This window comes from Piliocolobus tephrosceles, chromosome 21, assembly GCF_002776525.5.
Source record: "Piliocolobus tephrosceles isolate RC106 chromosome 21, ASM277652v3, whole genome shotgun sequence".
NCBI classification, from domain to species: Eukaryota; Metazoa; Chordata; class Mammalia; order Primates; family Cercopithecidae; genus Piliocolobus; species Piliocolobus tephrosceles.
In genome coordinates, this window is record NC_045454.1 from 31,872,392 (window position 1) to 31,897,279 (window position 24,888).

Genomic DNA, 24,888 nt, shown 5'->3' on the forward strand with positions numbered 1-24,888 from the left:
ATTTTAGAATTTCTAAATTTTTTCTAAATTTTAGAATTTCATTTTCTAAAATGAAATTTTTCTAAAATGAAAATCATTCATTTTAGATGATTTTCTCTTTTCTACAATCTCAGGCTGCCTTCTCAAAGGGCCAGGCCAGAAGCCAGGAAGGTCATAAAAGCTGAAATTTTAAAATAATTGTCATTATATTCTTTTCATTTGCGTATAGCTTTATAATGTATTATTTATTTATTCATATGACCTTATACACAAGTTTAAAGGCAAATACTCTCTGGTATGGGCCTGGCTCAGCTCAGAGAGGAAGCCCTGTCAGAAGTGGGGGCAGCCAAGGCTGTCACTCTTTCTTCATTCAGTACTGCGTCTGATCACATCCTCTGTCACTCAAAGCCTGATGGGGCGGGGATTTAAGCATTATCCAACCAGGGACGCTGCGCTGGAAACCGTCCAATCAGGCATGCAGCTGGAGCGGACTGGGCGGCTTCCGGGTTTGGCGGGGCCTTTGTCTCTTGCTGTAGCCGGAGCTCCAGGTTTCGTCCTCACTGTTTGTGTCTTCTGCTCCTGGGGGCGCGTCCTCTGTGGCCCTGTGACCTGCAGATATTGGGAGATCCACCGCTAAGACGACAGGACCCCCTGGAAGCCTAGAAATGGTGAGAGTGCCCGGTCCGACCTCCCGAGAGAAGGGAAGGGGCTGTGGCGGGACTCAGGCCTCTCTGCAGTCAGCTCCACAATCTGCGCCCCGAGTTCTCCTTGCCCAGCTTGCCTCAGTGCCCTTCAGCTATAAGATGGCGGCTGCGCTGCCAGGACCCCAGGCGTCTTGTCTCTTCCCTGCCCTAGTGACTGTGCTCTGGCCTGGGGCCCTCTCTGGGCAGCTCTGCACCCGCAGCGCCGCCTCTCTCAGGTTGTGCAGGAACCACGGGAGGGTCATCAGGGGAGAATCCTGACTCGGGGTGCGGATTCAGGAACGGGAAGAGCTTTGGTCCGTGGCTTTCCCAGTTCCTCTTTTCTCTTATTAAAAATGTATGGGAGTCACTGCACAAATATTAAAGTTTTTTTTTTTTTTTTTTTTTTTTTGAGACGGAGTCTGGCTCTGTCGCCCAGGCTAGGGTTCAGTGGCGCGATCTGGGCTCACTGCAGCCTACGCCTGCCGGGTTCTGGAGATTCTCCTGGCTCAGCCTCCCGAGTAGCTGGGATTACAGGCGCCTGTCGCCGGGCCCGGCAAATTTTTTTTCTATTTTTAGTAGAGACGGAGTTTCACCTCGTTGGCCAGGCTGGTCTGAACTCCTGACCTCGTGATCTGCCCGCCTTGGCCTCCTAAAGTGGTGGGATTACTGGCGTGAGCCACCGCGCCTGGCTTAAATAATTTAGTCAAACAGTGATTCAAGAATCGTAGAGCTCCCAGTTATGGTTTGTAGTTTGTTGTCTATGGGAGAGGCTTGAAGGAAAGTCATTTATAAAATGCATTATGAAGAAAACTAAATTTAGTAATTGGTAGGTACAGTAACGTAGTTTCTTAATTTGTACAATATCGGTGAAGATTTCCTGGTTGTGTAATCAGAGGTTAATTAGCAGTTTATATTTGTTTAAGCCTACATTTTCTCTGAATGTAGTAATTAAAAAAAAAATGCACCTGAGTTAGATTTTTTTTTTTTTTTTTTAAGTAGGAACCCAGGGACTAGAGACACCTTAGTCTAATTTGCCTGTCACTTAATTATTTTCACACTCCACGGGGAACTGATTTTCTGCTGCATTTTTCACCTGTGTCCCAAGCAGGGTCTTAAATCTAACCCCTATCACCCATTTCTCCGGCCTCACGCTGGCTTACCGTAAGATATTAAATTTCCAATTTCTTCTGGTGTTCCCAAATGCCAACTTTTCCTCCCTAATTCACATTATCACCTATTTGTCCTTTGGTGTACTTGTTTATACCATATTTTAATTGTTTTTGACAAAGCATTAAATGGTGCTTCTGAGATTTGTTATCCGTTTATAAATATTTCCCATGAAAAGGAAACAGAGACTAATCCTGTGACACTGTATTGTAGAAAATCTCTGTGTCTCTTTCCCTTTTATCTTCTCTAGGCACAGAGATCTTATCAGAGTGTTTTGGGTCAAGGTTTTGGTTTGGAAAAATCTATGGGGTGATGTGTCCCAGTGCAGACAGGATGCCAGGATTCAGTGACAGGTTGATTACAAGTTGGCTTCTAACAGTGGGCACCCTCTAGGTACTGATTTCTTCCCCTGATTTAAAGGGGTCCTCAGCCACCCTTTAGTTTTTTCCTGGTCCTGGGTTTCAGTACTATCTGGGGATAAACCAAGATATCCACCATGGTTCTGTCAGCTAAAGTGCCTAGTGAATGTCAGCTTCTGGTTTATTTTCTCCCGTAGGATGACCTGAGGTATGGAATGTGTACTTTCAAGGGAGCAAGTGGATGCCCTGGGGCTGAGAGGAATCTTCTGGTGCACTCTTATTTTGAAAAGGTAACCCCTTGAGACATTAAAATTGTGTTCACCCAACTCAGCTTTCATTTCTTGGAGGCACATTGCTGGTCAGCCATTCAGATGCTGGTATTGAGGGGGAAACGCAAAAATAATTTCTGCTCCCTGGATTACCTAAGGGGGCAGAAAAATAGTGAAATGAATATAGTTAAAGAAAAATACTGGGAAAAAAAAGTGAAAATTTTGTTACTGAAAAGTATTCCAAAAGACAAACAACAACAACAGAACTAACCCCAGTGAGATGGTGTAAGAGCTTGCAAAGTAAAATGCACCTGGGGCAGTCACTGAGGCATACTGCAGTGTCTTCTGAATGGGTGGTTTTTTTTTTTGTTGTTGAGATGGAGTCTCGCTCTATCACCCAAGCTGGAGTGCAGTGGCCGGATCTCAGCTCACTGCAAGCTCCGCCTCCCGGGTTCCCGCCATTCTCCTGCCTCAGCCTCCTGAGTAGCTGGGACTACAGGCGCCCGCCACCTCGCCCGGCTAGATTTTTGTATTTTTTTTTAGTAGAGACGGGGTTTCACCGTGTTAGCCAGGATGGTCTCGATCTCCTGACCTCGTGATCCGCCTGTCTCGGCCTCCCAAAGTGCTGGGATTACAGGCTTGAGCCACTGCGCCCCGCCGAATGGGTGGTTCTTGAGCACATAAGTGAGCAGGAGTGGGTGAAAGAGTCTCTCCCGTGATTGAATGACCTGACCTGAAACACGAGTCAGACACATCTGTTATTTAATCAGCACTGCCACTACCTGGGTTTGTCACCTCAAAGAGATTTGTCACTTATTTTGACCTCAGTTTTTTAGCTGTAAATTGCATTATATTAGTAGGGCTTGAAAGGTAGAAAAATATTTACAAAGGTCATAAAAGAGGTGGGTTTCCGAAAAAAATATCTAATCATATATTTCATTTGTTAAAAATTTGTTAAAAATTCTCATTTACCTTTATCTTTCCCAGAGTGAGTTTAGGAATTTTCTCAGGTGTGTAGAAAATGAATACATTTCCACAAGAAAATGTGGATAATTGGTGAGTTACATAGATTCATTAAAACATCAGTTTCTTCTTTTTTATTTATTTTATTTTTTTTTTTGAGACGGAGTCTCGCTCTGTTGCCGGGGCTGGAGTGCAGTGGCCGGATCTCAGCTCACTGCAAGCTCCGCCTCCCGGGTTTACGCCATTCTCCTGCCTCAACCTCCCGAGTAGCTGGGACTACAGGCGCCCGCCACCTCACCCGGCTAGATTTTTGTATTTTTTAGTAGAGACGGGGTTTCACCGTGTTAGCCAGGATGGTCTCGATCTCCTGACCTCGTGATCCGCCCGTCTCGGCCTCCCAAAGTGCTGGGATTACAGGCTTGAGCCACCGCGCCCGGCCAGTTTCTTTTTTTTAAAGGGTAAATTTGTGACAGTGAATATCTGTGTTCAAATCCTGTTCTATTGATTTTTTTTTTTTTTTTTTTGAGACGGAGTCTCGCTCTGTCGCCCAGGCTGGAGTGCAGTGGCCAGATCTCAGCTCACTGCAAGGTCCGCCTCCCGGGTTCCCGCCATTCTCCTGCCTCAGCCTCCCGTGTAGCTGGGACTACAGGTGCCCGCCACCTCGCCTGGCTAGTTTTTTGTATTTTTTAGTAGAGACGGGGTTTCACCGTGTTAGCCAGGATGGTCTCGATCTTCTGACCTCGTGATCCGCCCGTCTCGGCCTCCCAAAGTGCTGGGATTACAGGATTGAACCACCGTGCCCGGCCGCTATTGATTTTTGAGTTTCATGCTGAATATTATGAGATGAAACTTGGTACTGTCTAGAAGTGCTCCCATATGACTAATTGTTTACGACATAATTTTAAATGGAATTAATAAAGTAGTATATTTATTGTCTGGAAGAAAGAAATAGATACTTTAGCTTTTCTTTCTTTCTTTCTTTCTTTCTTTCTTTCTTTCTTTCTTTCTTTCTTTCTTTTCTTTTCTTTTCTTTTCTTTTCTTTTCTTTTTTTTTCTTTTTGACACTGCGTCTAGTTCTGTCACCCAGGCTGGAGTGCAATGGCACCATCTTGGCTCACTGCAACCTCCGCCTCCCGGGTTCAAGTGATTCTCCTGCCTCAGCCTCCTGAGTAGCTGGGATTACAGGCATGCCTCTACACTTGGCTAATTTTTGTACTTTTAGTATGGGCGACAGAGTGAGACGCCATCTCAAAAAAAAAAAAAAAAAAGAAAGAACTTCCTCTATTCTAATGTCAAATTTCTAATGTTATCAGAAACTTGCATTTAAGAACCTCTGTCAGTGTCTTATAGTTGACTACAAATCATCTTTTGAAGAGGATCGACACAAGATGATTGTCTGGAATGGCAAAGTCTTAGGGCAGTTACAGGAAAAAAAGAACATGATTGACAAGGAAATTTGGTTAGCTCTGTGGCATACGATGATTTTAGGTAACAATTGTAATAATTATTATTATTATTATTATTTTTTGAGATTGAGTCTTGCTCTGTCTCCTAGGCTGGAGTATGGTGGCGCAATCTTGGCTGACTGCAATCTCCGCCTCCCGGGTTCAAGCGATTCTCCCACCTCAGCCTCACAACTAGCTAAGATTATAGGCACCTGCTATCATGCCCAGCTAAGTTTTGTATTTTTAATAGAGACGGGTTTCACCATGTTGGACAGGCTGGTCTTGAACTCCTGACCTCAGGTGACCCGCTCGCCTCAGCCTCCCAAAGTGTAATTATTAATAACATACACTTAGTCATATTAGAATTATAGCGATTTCCCTTTTTTTTTTTCTTTTTGAGACGGAGTCTCACTCTTTTGCTCAGGCTGGAGTGCGGTGGTGCGATCTTGGCTCACTGCAACCTCTGCCTCCTGGGTTCCAGCGATTGTCCTGCCTCAGCCTCCTGAGCAACTGAGACTACAGGTGCATGCTGCTATGCCTGGTAATTTTTGTATTTTTAGTAGAGACAGGGGTTTCACCAAGTTGACCAGACTGGTCTTGAACTCTTGACCTCAAGCTATCTGCTCATCTTGGCATCCCAAAGTGCTGGGATTACAAACATCAGCCATGTTGCCCAGCCCTATAATTTTGAAACACATACTAATAGCATATTTATACAAATATAGTCCAAAAAGAGTAAAACATGATTTCACATTTGACAGCGTTTCCTGTATGATTTTTTACTAAATGATCCAAATTTCACCATTATATTTGTGTATTAGTGATGTCAAACCCAATGGCTTGACCTCGGCTCACTGGACCTCTGCCACCCAGGGTCAAGTGATTTTCCTGCCTGAGCCTCCTGAGTAGCTGGGATTATAGGTGCCTGCCACTGTGCCTGGCTAATTTTTGTATTTTTAGTAGAAACGGGAGTTTCACCATCTTGGCCAGGCTGGTCTTGAACTCCTGACCTCGTGATCCACCTGCCTCGGCTTCTCAAAGTGCTGGGATTACAAATGTGAGCCACTGCGCCTGGCCTTAATGAATCTTTAGACAAATTTATCCAGTTTTAATGTTTGACCATAAGGTATTATTCTCATAAAACTTTTATAACTACACATTTTTTGTTGTTAAAGAGTTGATCATAGCTTTAAGAGAAACTTGTCATTTTTATCACAGTGTTCAATATATATTAAAACTGGATAATACCCCTGTAACTTTAGTCAGTGTGCTCACAGAATCTCTTTTACAATTAAATGTTCAAAAATTATCCACAATTGGTTAAAACTTTCAGTTTTATTCTAATTTAAGACAACCTTTTAATCTAGACAAATCTACATTTCTATTTTTTATAAACTTTTATCAAAAACACATTTCATTTTCTTTGCGTATCTTGCATGTAAAACTGTTTTATAGTAGTCAAAATTCCATGTTACAATGTTAATTCTTAGTAACTTTTACCTATGGTGAAAACTGTGGTAAGTGGGATTTTAGTTGTGTACTAGGTGTTGAGTCTAGGACCCAGGCACAAGTGTAGATAAAGTCTGACTCTTTCCAGTGTGTTAATAGTTAGAGGGTATAGCTGATTCCATGTGTCCCAGGCCCTACCTAGCTGTAAAGCTGGCAAATTGTACAGTAAGAGCCTTAGTGGCATTTTATGAAGTATTCAGAAAGTCTAATCACCTTTAAATTGTATAACATTTCTTGTATAAAATCCCTTTCATGAATACTTTCAATTCTTATACAGACTATCTACAATATGTTTGGACTTTCTGATTTGTCATAAACATCCCTCTTTTTAAATAACCAGTCATTTTATTTTAGGAAAAGAATTTGCTATACAAGATTTTTTTTTAATATAAAACCTTTTTTCTTTATATGAAACCTTTTTTCTTTATAACCTTCTTTGTATAGTAAGGGGACGTGACTAATTCCATATGTCCCCAGGCCTTATTTAGAAGCTAATGGCTTCAAGATAGGAAAATTGAACAATTTTTAAAAGTCAAAGAAGCAGTTTGTGACCTTCAAGTAGTTGGTAAACCTAATATCTGACCTCTATAATTTTGATCAAATGTTTATATTTTGAAGACATTTTATTTTTCCAATAATCTTTAAAACTGTTTAATTTCCAAAAGATTATTTGTCACATCTGCTAAAAGGCATTACACTTTTTACTTTTCTGACAAAATATTTGATTTAAGCTCTTATTGTTTTTAAACCAATTAATCAGAGCTCTTTTATATCACACACACAACACAGAAATACACAGAAATATACAGACAAAAGATTCAGTAGTTGTAAGGTTTTTCCTTTGTCAGTTTCTTAATTGAATTACTAGCTTCAGGGTAGATCCCAGGACCAGGAAAACATGTAGTTCTTACAGCCTAAAAAGGCAGCTGGAAGGCAAAACAGATCCTCCAAAACTAAGGGTTCCATTTTAAAATCAGATCCATTTTTAAATGGATCCAAAAAACAATCAGTTTATTCCCATGGAAATCTTATTTCTCAGTTGTGTGTGGGGACATCCCCATACTTTTTATGTGGTCAAGGGTATGTTTCTCTGATTCAAATGTGAAGAGCTATTTCCCCATAACTGCTATTAGCCATCCTCAAAAGTATATTTCTTATCCAATTATTACATATCAAAATTCTTTCATATGTGAAATAATTTCTGATAACCCCAAAAGTAAAAAAATGTCAGATAATGAATGCAAAACAGAACAGAACCTCAGATTTTGAGAGAGACTTATCCACTTGCAATTCATGGGGTTTCCTGAGGAGAAAAGGGTGTTTCCCAAACAGGGTCTGTGGTACCTCCTCTGTTTTTCCCAAGGAGTGTTAGATCAAGCACAATGAAATGGAAGATATTCAATGTGTTTGACATTTTACTGCATAATAAAATTATGCAGTAAAAAGGACTTTTGGGGGGTGTACAGTTCTATGAATTCTAACATATCTCTAGGTTTGTGTAACCCACAGTATAATTAGGATGCTCAACAGTTCCAACACTCCCCACAACCCCCTCAGCCATCCCATCTTGCCACGCTCCCCCTACACACAGGCTGTTAGAGCTTGAATATCTGTTTTAAATTAAGACTGACTTTTAAGCATAGTGCTCTTTTAAATTTCTTATTACCAGACTTTAGTCAGGTCAAACGGCCAATATCTCTGGCTTTTGAACTTTACCAAAAGCAACCTCACAGGTATTCTGAGAAAGGAAAACTTAACACGGTTCCTAGAGGGGAAGAGAATCAAAAAATGATTAAAGGTCACCGAAATATCAAACAAGAAAGTACTCATTCCCTAAGCTGGAAATTGAACCCTGAACCTGGGCCATCATTGTGATGGTGGAGACCAAGAGAAAGTACTGTCACATGGTTACAAGGTCAGTCTTCCAAGGACATGACTGACCAGCTTGCTGGGCCATCTTGAAACTTTGAGGTCCTAAGCCAGTATTCTATCCTGAGGTACCCCCTCTTAATGACAGAACAATACAGAAAGACATTTATAGCACAAAGTACAACAGATTTGTTATATCTTAAGACTAGTATCACAAATGCATTTTCCAATTAAAACTTTACAGGGGAGATAAACAGTGATTTTTGCCATTCATTCAATGAGTTTGCATATATAGAGAGATGCCAGAATTCTGTTTGGTAAGAAATTTGTACCCTTCTGCCAGCATGCCAAGCTTCTGGGTTCCTTTTCCCTGAGTGGCCCTAGTGACATGGCTGGCTGCCCCACAGCACTGGGGGCCAAGCCACAACACAGAGGAAAATTATCTTTTTTCATTTTGGCCAGAGCAAAATATGTGTGACAAAACACATACTTTTTGACATTGATTACCTCTCTACTTGGCAATCAGTATCAAACTGACAAGCCTCAAACTTGCCCCCAGTTGGGCCCTATTATCATTAATTCAACCTCCAATCAGGAGTTTCAACTTGTGGCCTCTGGGCAAGACGGTCACCCTGAGTAATGGAAAAGATAATAAAGGGAAAGGAGAGAAAAAAGCATTGCCTGTGGCGGAGTAGGGAAGGCAAAGAGTTCAGGGAGGCTGGAGAAAGACCCACCAACTGCAGCGACAGTGAAAAGCTCAGGCAGCTGCTTGTCGGTAGGAAAAGGATCTTTCCAGCAGTCCCATCAGCTCTCAAGTTGTCCCTTTTGGAGAGGAAAAAGCTCCCCATGTTCCGTGGTCCTGTAGATGCCTAATTCTGTCACCCATATCTACCAGCAAAGAGTGCAAGACAGCTTAATCAAGAAAGAATAGCAATTAACATCCCATAGTACCAAACCAGTTCTTAGCTGAGAGGGACTTTACTGAGAGGGGTGTCTAATCTTCTAAATCTTAGCAAGGACTATAACCTTCCTAAGTTGGGCCTCGAATCCAAGTTCAGTCAAGCATCCTTGCCTTTTATTAAGAGGAGCCTTTAACCCACTCTGCTTTAGGAGAGACTGTAATTCCCCTAAGTCGGGCCCCTAACCCAATCCCATGCTTTACTCAGGTATATGCACCCTACTCACTCGGAGTCAGCCGTTAGTGCACACAGATGGTTTTCCTTTGGGTCAGAGGTCTCATCAATATAGTCCCTTTGTGGTTGCCAGAAAAATGTTACCGGAAAGAAGTCCTGACCCATACCCCAAGAGAGGGTTCTTGGATCTTATTCAAGAAAGAATTCAGGGCAAGTCTATAGAGTAAAGTGAAAGCAAATTTATTTATTTATTTATTTTTTGAGATGGAGTTTCGCTCTTGTTGCCCAGGCCGGAGTGCAATGGCGCGATCTCGGCTCACCGCAACCTCTGCCTCCCGAGTTCAAGTGATTCTCCTGCCTCAGCCTCCCAAGTAGCTGGGATTACAGGCATGGGCCACCACGCCCAGCTAATTTTGTATTTTTAGTAGAGACCGGGTTTCTCCATGTTGGTCAGGCTGGTCTCAAACTCCCAACCTCAGGTGATCCACCCGTCTCAGCCTCCCAAAGTGCTGGGATTACAGGCGTGAGCCACTGCACCCGGCCTGTAAATTTATTAAGAAAGTGAAGAAATAAGAGAATGGCTTTCTCCATAGGCTGGTTGCCCATTTTTATAGTTACTTCTTAGATTTATGGTAAACAAGGGGTGGAATATTTATGCCTCTCCTGTTTAGACCATTATGATGTAACTTCCTGGTGTTGCCATGGCATTTGTAAACTGTCGTGGCACTGGTGGGAGTGTAGCAGTGAGGATGACCAGAGGACACTCTCATCGACATCTTGGTTTTGGTGACTTTTATCCCACTTCTTTACTGCAAGCTGTTTTATCATCTAGCTGTTTATGACCTGTATCTTGTGCTGACCTCCTATCTCATCTTGTGACTTAGAATGCCTAACCATCTGGGAATGCAGCCTGGTGGGTTGCAGCCATATTTTACTCAGCCCCTATTCAAAATCGAGTTGCTTTAGTTCAATATATCATTGACAGAGTCTGTGTCTGGCTATGTGATAAAAAAGAAAAGAGAGCACCATGTAATTCATAATGGAAGAGTGTTTACATAAGCTGTTCCTGGAGAACACAAAGGATGAAAAATTTTATTAGTCACAGCTATTTACCAGGGTTATCGATATGTTTTATCTTTCCCCACCTCTTCTTTTTGTTCCATACATTTCTTCTATTTGATTTTTCCTGAGTTGTATCTTTTAGAATCGGTAAACATAACTCCAGTGTTTTGCTGAGTTCTGTGAGTAGTTCCATCAAATTATTAAACTTGAGGAAGGTCACAGGAGTCCTCAGTTTTTAAACAGTAGCTCAGAAGCATAGATGGGCCTATGGGGTTTGTGACTGGCAACTGCAATGAGGGCAATGTTATGAGACTAAGCCCTGAATCAGGGTCTTTGCTGACTCTGCATGGTGTCAGAATTCAAATGTTAGACATTGAATTGGTGCTAGAGAATTGCTTGGTGTTCAGCAAACTCTACAGATTTGGTGCTAGTAGAAAGATATCACGGAGACCTGGCCTGGAATGGAACTCTTGGTGTCTTGCAATGGGAGGCTCTGTTCTCTGTGTAAAGGAAGACAGAGCCTTTCATTGTCGTGTGATTCCAGGTCTCCTCCTAGGGTAAGAGAGGATGAAAACTTAGAGGAAAGGAACTCTGATGATAGACCCCCTTTTCCCACAGCTGTCACCACAGGATTCTGACCCACTCACAGACATACCCACTAGACATTGACATGTCCACATACCTCTCAGGACTAGTCATCACCCTTGGGAATTTCACCACAGCATTGTGGATCCTAGTACTTCTTGCCCAAAACCCACAAAAGTGTCTACAAGTCTCCTGGCATATCCCAACCCCCAGACAGTGAATCTGCAGCAGCAACCTGTTTTCTCCACCAGCCTAGGGTCCTGGACCACCTGTTCTTAATCTCATTTGCCTGCATGGACCCAGAAGTAAATCAGAGTACAGCCCCACCTGGGCCACTATCTGCAGAACAAACAATCCAGTTACATTGCATTCTTCCCCACCCATGGGTTTTCTTTTTCTTCATGTGTACGTGTGCAGGGTTGTTTATGGGTAAAATTGTGTCATGGGGGTTTGGTGTAGATGATTTGGTCACTGAGGTACTAAGCATAGCAGCAAAGAGGTATTTTTTTCTGATCCTCTTTGTCCTTTCATCCTCCATTCTCAACTAGGCCCCTGTGACTGTTCCTCCTTTGTGTCCATGTGTTCTTATTATTTAGCTCTTACTTACAAATGATAACATGGATTTGGTTTTGTGTTTCTGCATTAGTTTTCTAAGGCTAATGGTCTCCAGCGCCATCCCTGTTGCTGCAGAGATCTTAATCTTGGTGGTGTTTTATGGCCACATAATCTTCCATGATGTTTATATACCATATTTTGTTTTTATTCTTTATTTTTTTTGAAGACAGTGTCTCACTGTGTCACACAGGCTGAAGTGCAGTGGTGCAGTCGTGGCTCACTTCAGCCTCAACCTCCAAGGCTCAAGGGGTCTTCCTACCTCAGCCCATTAAGTAACTGGGACTACAGGCACACACTACCACGTCTGACTAATTTTTTTCATATTTTGTAGAGATGAGGTTTTGCCATGCTGCCCAGGCTCGTCTTGAACTCTTGAGCTAAGGTAATCCACCTGCCTCAGCCTCCCAAAGTGCTGGGATTACAAGAATGAGCTCTGTTGTCTGACCATACCATATTTTTTTCAATCTAGGCTACCACTGATAGACATTTAGGTTTATTCCATGTCTTTGTTATTGTGAACAGTGCTGAAATGAACGTGCATGTGCATGTGACTTTATGGTAGAATAATTTATATTTCTTTGAATATATACCCAATTAAGAGGTTGCTGGGTCCAATGGTAATTCTGTTTTTAGTTCTGTGAGGAATCGCCACACTGCTTTTCACAATGATTGAACTAATTTACACTCCCACCAGCAGCGTATAAGCATTCCCTTTTGTCTTCAACCTTGCCAGTATCTGTTAATGACTATTTTTTTCTTTTGAGACAGAGTCTCACTCTGTGACCCAGGCTGGAGTTCAGTGGCATAATCTTGACTCACTGCAACCTCTGCCTCATGGGTTCAAGCAATTCTCATGCCTCAGCCTCTTGAGCAGCTGGAACTACAGACATGCACCACCACGCCCTGCTAATTCTTGTATTCTCAGTAGAGATGAAGTTTTACTGTATTGGCCAGGCTGGCCTGGAACTCCTGACCTCAAGTGGTCCACCTGCCTTGGACTCCCAAAGTGCTAGAATTACAGGCATGTGCCACCACACCCAGCTAATTTTTGTATTTTTAGTAGAGGCAGGGTTTCACCACGTTGGCCAGGCTGGTATCGACCTTCTTACCTTAAGTGATCCACCCGCCTCAGCCTCCCAAAATGCTGGGATTACAGATATGAGCCACCGCTCCCAGCTTATTCCAGCACCATTTATTAAATAGGGAATTCTTCCCACGTTCCTCTTGTCAGCTTTGTCAAAGATCAGATAGTTGGAGGTGTGTGGCATTATTTCTGGGCTCTCTATTCTGTTGCATTTTTGTATGCATCTCTTTTTGTATCAGTATTATGCTGCTTTGATTACTGTAGCCCTTTAGTGTAGTTTGAAGAGGGGTAATGTAATGCTTCCAGCTTTCTTCTTTTTGCTTAAAATTGCCTTGGCTATTCGGGCTCATTTTAGTTCCATATAAGTTAATTTTTAGTTCTGTTAATAATGTTTTTGGTAATTTGTTAGGAATAGCATTAACACAGGCAGCTACAGCTACAGTTACCCCCGGTATGGCTATACCCAGAGCACCATGCAGACATATGAAGAAGTTGGAGATGATGCATTGGAAGACCCCATGCCACAGCTGGATGTGACTGAGGCCAACAAAGAGTTCATGGAACAGAGTGAGGAGCTGTATGATGCTCTGATGGACTGTCACTGGCAGCCCCTGGACACAGTGTCTTCAGAGATCCCTGCCATGATGTAGCCAGGCCAAAGGACTAGCCAGGCTGCACTATGTGAGGGAGATTAGAGACTCCTTTAAAAAAAAAAAGAAATGTGAAACCTTTTTGGAAATATGATTTGTAAGATTTTAATGACTGTTTCTGGAGATCATGAGTATTTCTACAACAACAACAACAACAACAAAAAAAGGAATAGCATTAAGTCAGTAAATTTCTTTGGGTAGTTTTGACATTTTAATGATATTAATCTTTTCTATCCATGAGCCTAAAATGGTTGTTACGGAGTCTGGCTCTGTTGCCCAGGCTGGAGTGCAGTGGCCGGATCTCAGCTCACTGCAAGCTCCGCCTCCCGGGTTTAAGCCATTCTCCTGCCTCAGCCTCCCGAGTAGCTGGGACTACAGGCACCCGCCACCTCGCCCAGCTAGTTTTTTTGTATTTTTTAGTAGAGACGGGGTTTCACCGTGTTAGCCAGGATGGTCTCGATCTCCTGACCTCGTGATCCGCCCGTCTCGGCCTCCCAAAGTGCTGGGATTACAGGCTTGAGCCACCGCGCCCGGCCTGATATTAATCTTTTCTATCCATGAGCCTAAAATGGTTTTTCATTAGTTTGTGTCATCTCTCCCTTCTTTAAGCAGTGTTTGGTCATCTTGTCAGAGATCTTTCACATTCCTAGTTAGCTGTATTCCTAGATGTTTATGTGTGTGTATGTGGTAGTTGTGAATGGCATTATGTTTTTGATTTGACTTTTGGCTTGGATGTTGATGTACAGCGATGCTACTGATTTAGTATCCTGAAACTTTGCTGAAGTTGCTTATCAGTTTAGAGAGGTTTTCTGCTGAGACTGTACCAATTCTATGTCGAATAGGAGTTTTGAGGGAAGGCATCCTTGTCTTGTGCCAGTTTTCAAGGAGGAATGCTTCCCACTTGTGTCCATTTAGTATGTTGGCTGTAAGTTTGTCAAAGATGACTCATTATTTTGAAGTATGTGCCTTCAGTGCCTAGTTTGTTGAGGGTTTGAACATGAAGGATAGTAAATTATATTGAAGGCTTTTTTAGCATCTATTGAAATAATCCTGTGGTTTTTGTCTTTAGTTTTGGTTTATGTGATGAGTAACAATTTTTTTACTGTTTTAAAAAATTTCTTCTAAAAAAGCAGGGGGATACACGTGCAGAACATGCAGGTTTGTTACATAGGTATGTGTGCCATGGTGATTTGGTGCGCCTATTCACCCATCCTCTAAATTCTGTCTCCTCACCATTCACCCCTCAACAGCTCCTGGTGTGTGTAGTTTCACTGTCTGTGTCCATGTGTTCTCATTTTTCAGCTCCCACTTATGAATGAGAGCATGCAATGTTTGGTTTTCTGTTCCTGTGTTCGTTTGCTGAGGATGCTGGCTTTTAGCTTCATTCATGTTCCTGCAGAGGACATGATCTCATTCCTTTTGATGGCTGCATAGTATTCCATGGCATATATGTACCACATTTTCTTTATCCACTCTATCATTGATGGGCATTTGGGTTGGTTCCATGTCTTTGTTATTGTAACTAGTGCTGCAGTCAACATGCGCGTGCATGTGTCTTTATAGTAGAATGGTTTATATTCCTTTGGGTATATACTCAGTAATGGGATTGCTGGATCAAATGGTATTTCTGGTCTAGATCCTTGAGGAATGACCATACTGTCTTCCACAATGGTTAATTTGCCTTCCCACCAACAGTGTAAATGTGTTCTATTTCTCCACAGCCTCACCAGCATCTGCTTCTCGACTTTTTATTATTTACCATTCTGACTGGTGTGAGATGTATCTCATTGTGGTTTTGATTTGCATTTCCCTGATGATCAGTGATGTTGAGATTTCTTCCTTCCTTCCTTCCTTCCTTCCTTCCTTCCTTCCTTCCTTCCTTCCGTTTCGCTCTTTTGCCCAGGCTGGAGTGCAATAGCGTGATCTTGGCTCACTGCAACCTCTGTCTCCTGGGTTCAAGTGAATCTCCTGCCTCAGCCTCCCAAGTAGCTGGGATTACAGGCATCCGCCACCACGCCTGGCTAATTTTGTATTTTTAGTAGAGACAGGTTTCTCCATGTTGGCCAAGCTGGTCTTGAACTCCTAACCTCAGGTGATCCAGCCGCCTCGGCTTCCCAAAGTGCTGAGATTACAGGCATTAGCCACCATGCCCAGCTGAGTGTTTTTTCATATATTTGTTGGCCACGTAAACGTCTTTTGAGAAGTGTCTTTCCATGTTTTGCCCACTTTGTGATGGAGTTATTTTTTCTTTTAAATTTGTATAAGTTTTTTTCTGGATATTAGACTTTGTCAGATGGGTAGATTGCAAAAATTTTCTCCTGTTCTCTCGGTTGTCTGTTCACTCTGATGATAGTTTCTTCTGCTGTGCAGAAGCTCTTTAGTTTAATTAGATCCCATTTGTCAAATTTTGGCTTTTGTTGCAATTGCTTTTGGTGTTTTTGTCATGAAGTCTTTCCCATGCTTTTGTCCTGAATGGTATTGCCTAGGTTTTCATTTAGGGTTTTTATGGTTAAACATTTAAGTGTTTAACCCATCTTCAGTTAATTTTTGTGTAAGTTAATTTTTGTATAATTTTATAAGGAAGGGGTCCAGTTTCATTTTTCTGCATATGGCTAGCCAGTTTCCCCACCACCATTTACTTAATAGAAGATCCTTTCCCCATTGCTTTTGTCAGGTTTGTCGAAGGTCAGATGGTTGTAAATGTGTGGTGTTAATTTCTGAGGTCTCTGTTCTGTTCCACTGGTTTTTAACATGAAGGGATGCTGAATTTTATCAAAGGCTTTTTTTCTATTGAGATAATTATGTTTTTTTTTTTAATTAAAAGAGTTTATTAGCTTTTAATATAAGCATGAGAAATAAAAACCACATAAATTGTAACATTCTTTTTAAAATAAAATGGCTATTAATACTTGAATCTCCAAGCTCTGAACTCCATAAACAATTTTTTTTTTTTGAGGTGGTAGATTGTAATATTTTTATATCATTATTTAACGTGTATTTATCTGTCCTTTAAAAATGATGGAAATTGTATCACAATATGATGTGAAACATTGCTATAGTGGAGGAAGTATTCCTGGCCCAAAAATGCTTTGTTTATGAGCAAGGTTCCTAGGATTAGATTTGAGAAAGTAGGAGAAATAGATTTCACATAGTTGAGAACACTAATCTCCTTTTAGTTTTTCAAATTTAGATGACATTATCAGTCTCCTAAAATTATTTTTTCCTTTCCTTTTAAAGTCTGAAATAAGTGTTCCTAAGGGTCATGTGAGTTATTTCTTAAATAGCAGGATTTAATGGGACACCTACAGCTTGGTAGCATGTAGGATGATAAAACAGCTGTTCATATCACCTTCTATCATTAGGGTCCAATTGTTTTTATTACATATTAATTAACACTGCTCTTCAAAATCTTCCTTTACATTAAAGAAACTTCAGTGATCAATGCATATAGAGCACAGCTCTGCAAGTAACTCCTTTTAAAAAGAGAAGGACATTTTATGGAGATACAAGATACTCCAAATGTTTAATGTAATTGTAAGCTTTGATACTTGTAGAAGTATAAATGCTACAAACCTTCACAAAACCTTGCCTGAATGTTTTTCTTTTCCTTCTTTTGAAACGGGATCTGGATGTCACCCAGGCTGGAGTGCAGTGGCATGACCGTGGTCCACTGCAGCCTTGACCCCCAAGGCCCAAGTGATCCTCCCACCTCAGTCTCCAGAGTAGCTTGGACTACAGACACATGCCACCATATCCAGCTAATTATTTTTATTTATTATTATTATTATTATTTTACAGACAAGATTTCACTGTGTTGAGTAGACTGTTCTCGAACTGCTGCGCTCAAGTAATCCTCCCACCTCAGCCTCCCAAAGTACTGAGATAATAGGCATGAATCACTATGCCCAGCACATTTCTTTTGCATTTAATTTTGCATTTTTCTAAGAGATGGGGTCCTGATATGTTGTCCAGGTTGAAGTGCAGTAGCTATTTCTATAGGCACCATCACGGTACACTGCACCCTCCAATACCTGACCCCAAGCAATCCTCCAGCCCCAGCCCCCAAGTAGCTGGAACCTCAGGCATGCACCACCACACCCAGCTTCATTTTAAGAATTTTGAATATAAAGCTTTTAATTTTTTGCTTCAGTCAATGTCTGCTATCTTCAAGAGTGACTGAAACAAAAAATCAAATGCCTAACACTCAGGAGACAAATGCCGGGTGCACCTGCAGTCTCAGTCACTCGTGTGGCCAAAGCTAGAGGATGGCCCGAAGCCAGGAAGTTCTAGGCTGCAGTGCACCATGACTGCACCCATGAATAGCCACCGCATTCCAGCCTGGACAACACAGCAAGACCCCCATCTCGTAAAGAAAAAAAAAACAAAACTCTCAAACGATGTTTTTCAAAGGTCTATAGCATTTATACTCATGCTGCAGTGCCTTGGAGGGCCCAAATTATATTAAAGTTTAAAACTGCTATACTTTTTTTTTCACGGTCACTGAACCACCATGTTGGTTGGCATTTTGAAAATATCTTTTAATACGTTTATTTAACAAGATAAAAATTATCAGAAAATGAGAAGCACCATTTATAGTTCACAAGAAATGCAACATGGACCCCACTAGAAGTAGATATGAATAACCGATACTTCCTCTGTTTAATGACCCCAAACATGCTAAGATGCTGAAGTAATGCTTGCAAAGAATATGAATGACAAATGTTATCCATCAGCTTTTTGGTTTAAAATGATTGCCAATGACTAGCAGCTTCAGTGGTAACAGTAGGGAGGAAGAACCCTTGAATCCCTAATGATGCTGCAGTCTGCTCCTAAGTGGCTTTAGTTAGAGTCCCTTGTTTTAATGGTAACACTGCATTGATTCTAAAGGGATATGCAGCAAAATGCGCAGGGGGAGAAAAACTGGAAGAAACATAAAAGTTATATGGTTAAGTGTCTTTAAAGTCTAAAAATTTAAACTATTGTTTAAAAAAACCTTACATAGGTCACAGCTGTCGGCCCACACCGTAAGCAAATATCTGTGTGTGGGATGGGAGCCTTCATTTTGGAGTGGTTTTTTGAAACATTAAAAAGGACAGAAGAGTGTTTTGTTGCATTGACAAGGTCCCATTCTTTTCTGTGGAGTATGATCCTTGTTGTCCATGAGTCTCTTGAATTTGAGCTCTTTTCTTTTGATGAAAACACTAATTTTGCTGGTTTTTGAGCAGGAAAGGTGATATTTCTCCAATGTTTGTAGATGAAGGTCGCATGACATTATAACCCCTCACTTCTCCCTTTAAGAGAGGATGGCTTTAGAGTGCTGAATACCAATGAAGTTATCAGCGCTGAAAGACCTCCGTGTAGCTGCTCCACACCAGTCTTTGTCTTCACATAATCTAGAAATAGCCTCTAGGTTCCGTGCTCTTTCTTTGCTAAGAGGAGAAAATAGAAAATTCAAGTTGTTGTCATCTGCTTAGGAGAGAAGGTCAAAGTAGTGTTTGGCACAAACCTGGCAGGAACATTAATATTAAACTGAAGAAGCTCCGAAAAATGCCTTTCCATTTCATTCATGTCCTCAACTGTAATGTCCTTGAGGATCTGGCAGTAGTCCATATTCCATACAGCCTGATCATCCGAAACCTTGGAGGCAAGAAGAACGGCTCCCAGAACAATCGTTTTCCAGTTAGTGAGACAAATGTTGATTTCAGCATAAGTTAAAAACTTTTCTAGGTAAACCAAAGTTACTGCTGTACATTCAGCTGTTAGCTGCGCAGCACTAAAAAGAATAGGAACAAATCTGTAAATAAACTTGTGCTCAGGATCATGCTTAAAGTATTCCTGTGGAACTTTTTCTCATGTAAGTGGATGTGATCTCTCATGAGAAATATCCAGGAATCTATTTGCATCTCTGTTCTTTACGTGGTAATATATTTCTGAGGTCACACATTTTACTGTGGTTCTAAGATTAGGCTGCTGACTGTTCTGTCATCTAGAAATATTGTTGAACATGAGCTATACTTTTTAGTAAGCTGTCCTGGAGATACATGATTTAAGTGGTTGCTTTTCCTCTTTTCTCGCACATCGGTTTGAGATTTGCTCAGGAAAATTGTGTTTGCCCTCGGATGGTCAGAAGGGTTTGACTCCAAAGCTAAATCTTCGGGCATCTCGCGGTCGCTGACGTGCTGCAGGTGGTGGCCCTCGCCCGCTCCCGTAATCCAACTTGGCAGGCTCCACAGCAGCCGGAGCTACCGCCACCGCATCCCCACCCCGCATGCCCCCTAGTAGATGTCGGATGCGCAGTACACCTCAGACCCCGCGCACCTGCCCAGCTTGAGTCTGGTATTGGGGGACACGCAATAGGTCAGCGTGTTTCCCATGGGGCGCCTTCGCTCCTCTCTGCTGCCTCCGGCGCCTTCTCTAGCACCCTGCTCCGCGGCCCTACGCAGCACCCCCTCCCCCAACAATGGCGCAGTCGGGGCTGCACCGCGCAAGCAGATGCCTCCTTGCCCTCAGTTTGCCCGCCCACCCCGCGACCCGCCCCGGGCAGGTCTTGGGCCTCCTCGCACCCTCACGCCGCTGCGGCGGCCTCCCCAAGCTGACTCCTCTCCAGATAATTATATGTTTTTGTCTTTTGTTCTCTTTATGTGATGGATTACATTTATTGATTTGCATATGTTGAACCAGCCTTGCATCCCAGGGATGAAGCCGACTTGATAGTGGTAGATAAGTTTTTTGATGTGCTGCTGGATTCGGCTCTCCAGTATTTTTTTGAAGTTTTTCACATCAGTGCTCCTCAGGGATATTGGCCTAAAGTTTTTTTGTTGTTGTTGTGTCTCTTAACGGTTTTGGTATCACAATGATGCTGTTTTTATATAATGAGTTGAAAAATAAGTCCCTTTTTCTCAATATTTTGAAATAATATTAGAAGTGGTACCAGCTCTTCATCTGCAAATTTGTCTGGTTCTTTTTTATTTGTGGTTGGCTGGCCGTTTAAAACCAGTTCAATTTTGGCACTTGTTATTGGTCTGTTGAGGGATTCAGTTTCTTATTTGTTCAGTCTTTGAAAGATGTATTTTCGCTCCAAGGTTATAGTCCTCAAGCTTGGCCCAGATGAACTCTCTACTTATATTCATGTTGCCTCAGTTTTTTCTTTTAGTTAGACATATTATTTAGAATGTGTCAGAGCAGCCTCTATAGGGGAACTCTCCTTTGATTGTACTGTTTGCTGTAACACCCAAGGATGCAGAGCCAGGTTGATCCCACCTAGAATCTGCACATAAGGTCTGGCCTCTGCCTGGGATTTACAAGACAGGGCCAGAAGACTTTGAATTGAAAATGTACTGAAAACCAACAGAAGGCATTTTCTGTATTGTGAGATGTCAGCGTAGAAATCTTAAAGCCCCCATTTGAGAGTGTGGCTCTTTAAGCTTTTCAGATCTTGTTCAGTGACCTGCTACAGTTATGTGAGAGACTCCAGGTGTAAATAGAATCTGATGACAGAATCTGTAAGTGTAAACAAGCATCTTAGTGAGAGATCAAGGCCATAAAGTATCCAGAGCCATGACCACAACTATACCTACCTGTAAAATATGACACTAGAGTTGAGTATTGTTGTTGTTCTTACCCAAAAGCTAGCAAATCAGGATAGGTGATCCAGGTTCTGGGGCTCCACCAAGGCAGTTCCATTTTCTATTTAGAATCAGCATGAATTTCTCTCAGCCTGGCTTATCATTGGGCCATCAGCCCAGGGTCACTAAGAACCTTCTCACAATCACCTAGATGTCTTTGAGACATTTGAGGATGTCCAGGGCAGAATTGTGTCAGGCTGACAAGAGTGGTTAATTCTGCTTGTGTCTCAGTGTAAGAGAAATGGATCATTCTGTGTTTTTTTTCTCCCCTCATATAAGAGATAACTTTGGTTTGTACCCAGATGAGAGTTTCTCTAGTTTCCTGTTACTTTGGTGAAAGACAAAGAGGAGGTCTGGTGACTCAAAAGATAAACTAATTGCTTCCATTTCATAAGGTCATTCAAAAAATAGATGAAGCAGTCATGGTCCCTACCATCCAGAAACTTTTGGTCTAGACTAGCAACTGGACACATGGTTGAATTAAACAACATATGGTTGGTACGGTGAATGGATGTGTGCAGAGCAAAATAAAACTTTGGCCTCTTCAGACGGGCACGGTGGCTCATGCCTGTAATCCCAGCACTTCAGGAGGCTGAGGCGGGTGGATCACCTGAGGTCGGGAGTTCGAGATCAGCCTGAACAACATGGAGAAACCCCATCTCCGCTAAAAATACAAAAAAAATAGCTAGGCGTGGAGGTGCATGCCTGTAATTCCAGCTACTGAGGAGGAGAATCGCTTGAACCCAGGAGGCAGAGGTTGCGGTTAGCCAAGATCATGCTATTGCACTCCAGCCTAGGCAACAAGAATGAAACTCCGTCTCAAAAAAAAAAAAAAAACTTGGGCCACTTCTTTTCACATTATTGTGTCTTCTGAGGTTATCACCTGAAGGGATATTTATGGACTGAAGAGTTATTGTTATTTGTTGTATCTTTTACTTTGTTGAGAATACATATTTATCTTCTAATAAAATTATTCCAGAAAACTTTTAAAAAGTCATTTAAATTGCTTGATAGTATAGTTATAAATTGACAGAGCAGTGGCAAAAATAGATTAAAGTTACATAAACGCTGAGATTTAAGTTTTTCTTAGGTAAGCTTAGGAAAAACAGAACTGGAAATACCCCAGTGGCGTAGAGAACAGAATTCTACATAGGGTCCTTTCCCTGCCCCATTTCTGTTCAGATTCACCCTTTTTGAAGGCCTTCTTTAGGGTCTGGCCCACTCTGGAGTCTTGCCTTTCAGAACTGTTGTATAAAGGTCAGAGTTTTGGCCGGTAAATCCTTCTGCCTTTCTAGAGCTGGTGCTTACAATTTCCTGCAACCCAAAAGCAGATAAATAAGAAAAATAAACTATACATTTTAACATCTTATTTCTTAAAATTTTGTATTAAAACCAGTGCTTACAGAAACATTCCATTTAGCAACGTGTTTTCTATTCCTGCAGTTCTAGTAGTTGCTCCACAAATCACAGACAAGTAAATATAAATAGAAAAAAATTTCTTAAACTCTTTGTATGCCCGCTCCTCTGTCTATATTTAGCTTTATTCTGTACATTTTTTAAAAAATCAATGACAGAGAAAAAAGAGGAAGAAGTAATAATGCTGGGCCCTTCACCTAAATTCTGAGACTTACTGAACACTAGTATCAACTTCCAGTGTGTTAGGCCCAGCACAATGCTCTGTATTATACTCTTGAGCACATAGTACCTGCTTAATAATTATTGCATTACTACATATGTACATGTTTTCCAAATGCAGACTTATTCCAACATTGCTGCCTTCTGTTTCCTCTGTAAACTTTAAAGAGCCAGCAAATAATATAAAACTTCAAGATAGAGTGTAGTTGTCTTCATTTGTACCAGAAGTATTTGTGTTGTGACAAGAGTGCTGAGTATAAGGGACTCTGTGCTGTGCCTGCTTCTCTAAGTAATGCTAATGATGAGCCCGGGGGAGCAACATCAGGATTGACAGGGGACTTGTTTGAAACACCCATCCATGGACCCTTTCCAAACCGGCAGAATCACATTATGTAGAGTGGGACCAACATTACCAAGTGATTTTTAAGTTCATTAAAGCTTGAGAGGCAATGCTTAGCTTAGTGGTTATCAGCCCAGGCTTCTCATTAGTATCACATGGCCAGTTGGCAGAAATCTCTTGTGCCCTCCCCACAGCTCCTGTTTATTGTGGGTGGAAGCATCCATGTTGTTTTAATGAAGAGCCTCATGTGACTCTAAGGTGAGGCCAGAATCAAGTATGAGGGCTTCAAGATACATTCATGAGAGCTTTGCACTAAAGGGTGGTTACAGGACCTGTTCTGTTTGGGTTTGGTAGGGACAGGACAGTGTGGCCCATATTTTCATTACTGTAGCAGAAATTGCTGGTGTTTGTGGCAGGGGAGGGCACCTGAGGACAGGAAAGGAGAAACATATTTTTACATCCATGGAGCAGTACATTGTTGTTGAATCTCTTCTGTTATAAAGGAAAGAAATGGGTGGACTTTTTGGTCTTGGTCCTTCTGTCTGTGGGTGTGATGCTAGCAGGTAAGAAGGTGGTGCTGACGTGTTTAAGGCAGTTTTCTCAAGATGCAAGTGTTAACTTGTTTAGAGAATTTCATCTGAAAAGGATTCCAAGAGAAGGAGGAGAAAGAGGAATTTTTTTTTTTTTTTTTTCAGCTACACATGTCTCAGATCAAGAGCTTTGTCCACTCTTTCTTCTGGAGTCTCATGCATTTAGTATTTGCAGACCTTTACTTCTCTACTTGTGTTTTTCCTTACTAATGAGTTTAACTACTTTTTAAAATTCTGATGATAGTCAAAGGTCTATGCAGAATATTTCTTTCCTATGTACTAGAGCCTTCTCTACATTCTCAATATCATGGCTTCTTATATGCCATGCAGAATTCTTACCATGAATTTATGATCTGCACTATTAAAAATGTTCCCATTGTGGCTGTTGAACATGGAAGGATGTGGATACTCAAGATTCCTATTGGGGAAAGCTGGGGTTTACATGGAGAATATGTAATGTTGAGGTTCCATCTGTGTTCTCCATTACCTCTATGCAGAATAGGATTAAGAAAATACTTATTTAAATAGGGTGGCCTTTATTACCCAGAAAGTTCTGAAAAAAAACCTGAGAGATACCTGCTCTGTAGGGTGCTAAAGAAAGACTACTTAAAATCATTATTGGGGCCGGGCGTGGTGGCTCACGCCTGTAATCCCAGCACTTTGGGAGGCCGAGGCCTGCAGATCACGAGGTCAGGAGATCGAGACCATCCTGGCTAATGTGGTGAAACCAAATCTCTACTAAAAATACAAAAAATCAGCCAGGTGTTGTGGTGGGTGCCTGTAGTCCCAGCTACTTGGAAGGCTGAGGTAGAAGAATGGTGTGAACCCAGGAGGCGGAGCTTACAGTGAGATGAGATCGCACCACTGCACTCCAGCCTGGGCAACAGAGTGAGACTCCGTCTCAAAAAAATAATAAATAAATAAATAAAATCATTATTGAAAATTACAGAACATTGGAGATACCTGTATCTTGAACTTTGCATAAAACTGATGTTTCTGTATGATTGAATTCAGACTATAATTTACTTTTTGAGGGGCAATATCTAGGCGATGATGCTGTGTTCTTCTATGTGCATCAGCACACCATAAAAGTTTGTCCTAGTGTTGTTAATATTAATAATTTACTTAGTTAAAAAGCGCTCTGATATTTTTCTCACTACAGAGTTAACTATTTTTCTTGTCAGTATTAGGTATCTTTATGCAGATAATGTGCATAAGCCATCACATTTAATGTGGCAGGTGCCCTTTTTTCTTAGGTTTTCTTTGCATATATCTGTCTTTGGAAAATGAAGTCTCTTTGTTTACAGGCCAGAAAAATCAGGCAAA

General features: G+C 41.6%; 1 protein-coding gene and 1 pseudogene across 1 annotated transcript in view; one reads left to right on the forward strand and one right to left on the reverse strand.

Moving 5' to 3' along the window:
• Positions 1-464: 464 nt before the first annotated feature.
• The window catches only part of LOC111524825 (zinc finger protein 100), a 49,307-nt gene continuing 24,883 nt past the window's right edge, over positions 465-24,888 (forward strand). Inside the window, exons 1-2 of the mRNA XM_031934906.1 lie at positions 465-647; positions 2,386-2,478. Coding sequence (XP_031790766.1) covers positions 645-647; positions 2,386-2,478 — 96 coding nt within the window. The 5' untranslated portion in view covers positions 465-644. The remainder of the gene's footprint in view (positions 648-2,385; positions 2,479-24,888) is intronic.
• LOC111524838 lies at positions 18,666-19,746 on the reverse strand (annotated as a pseudogene).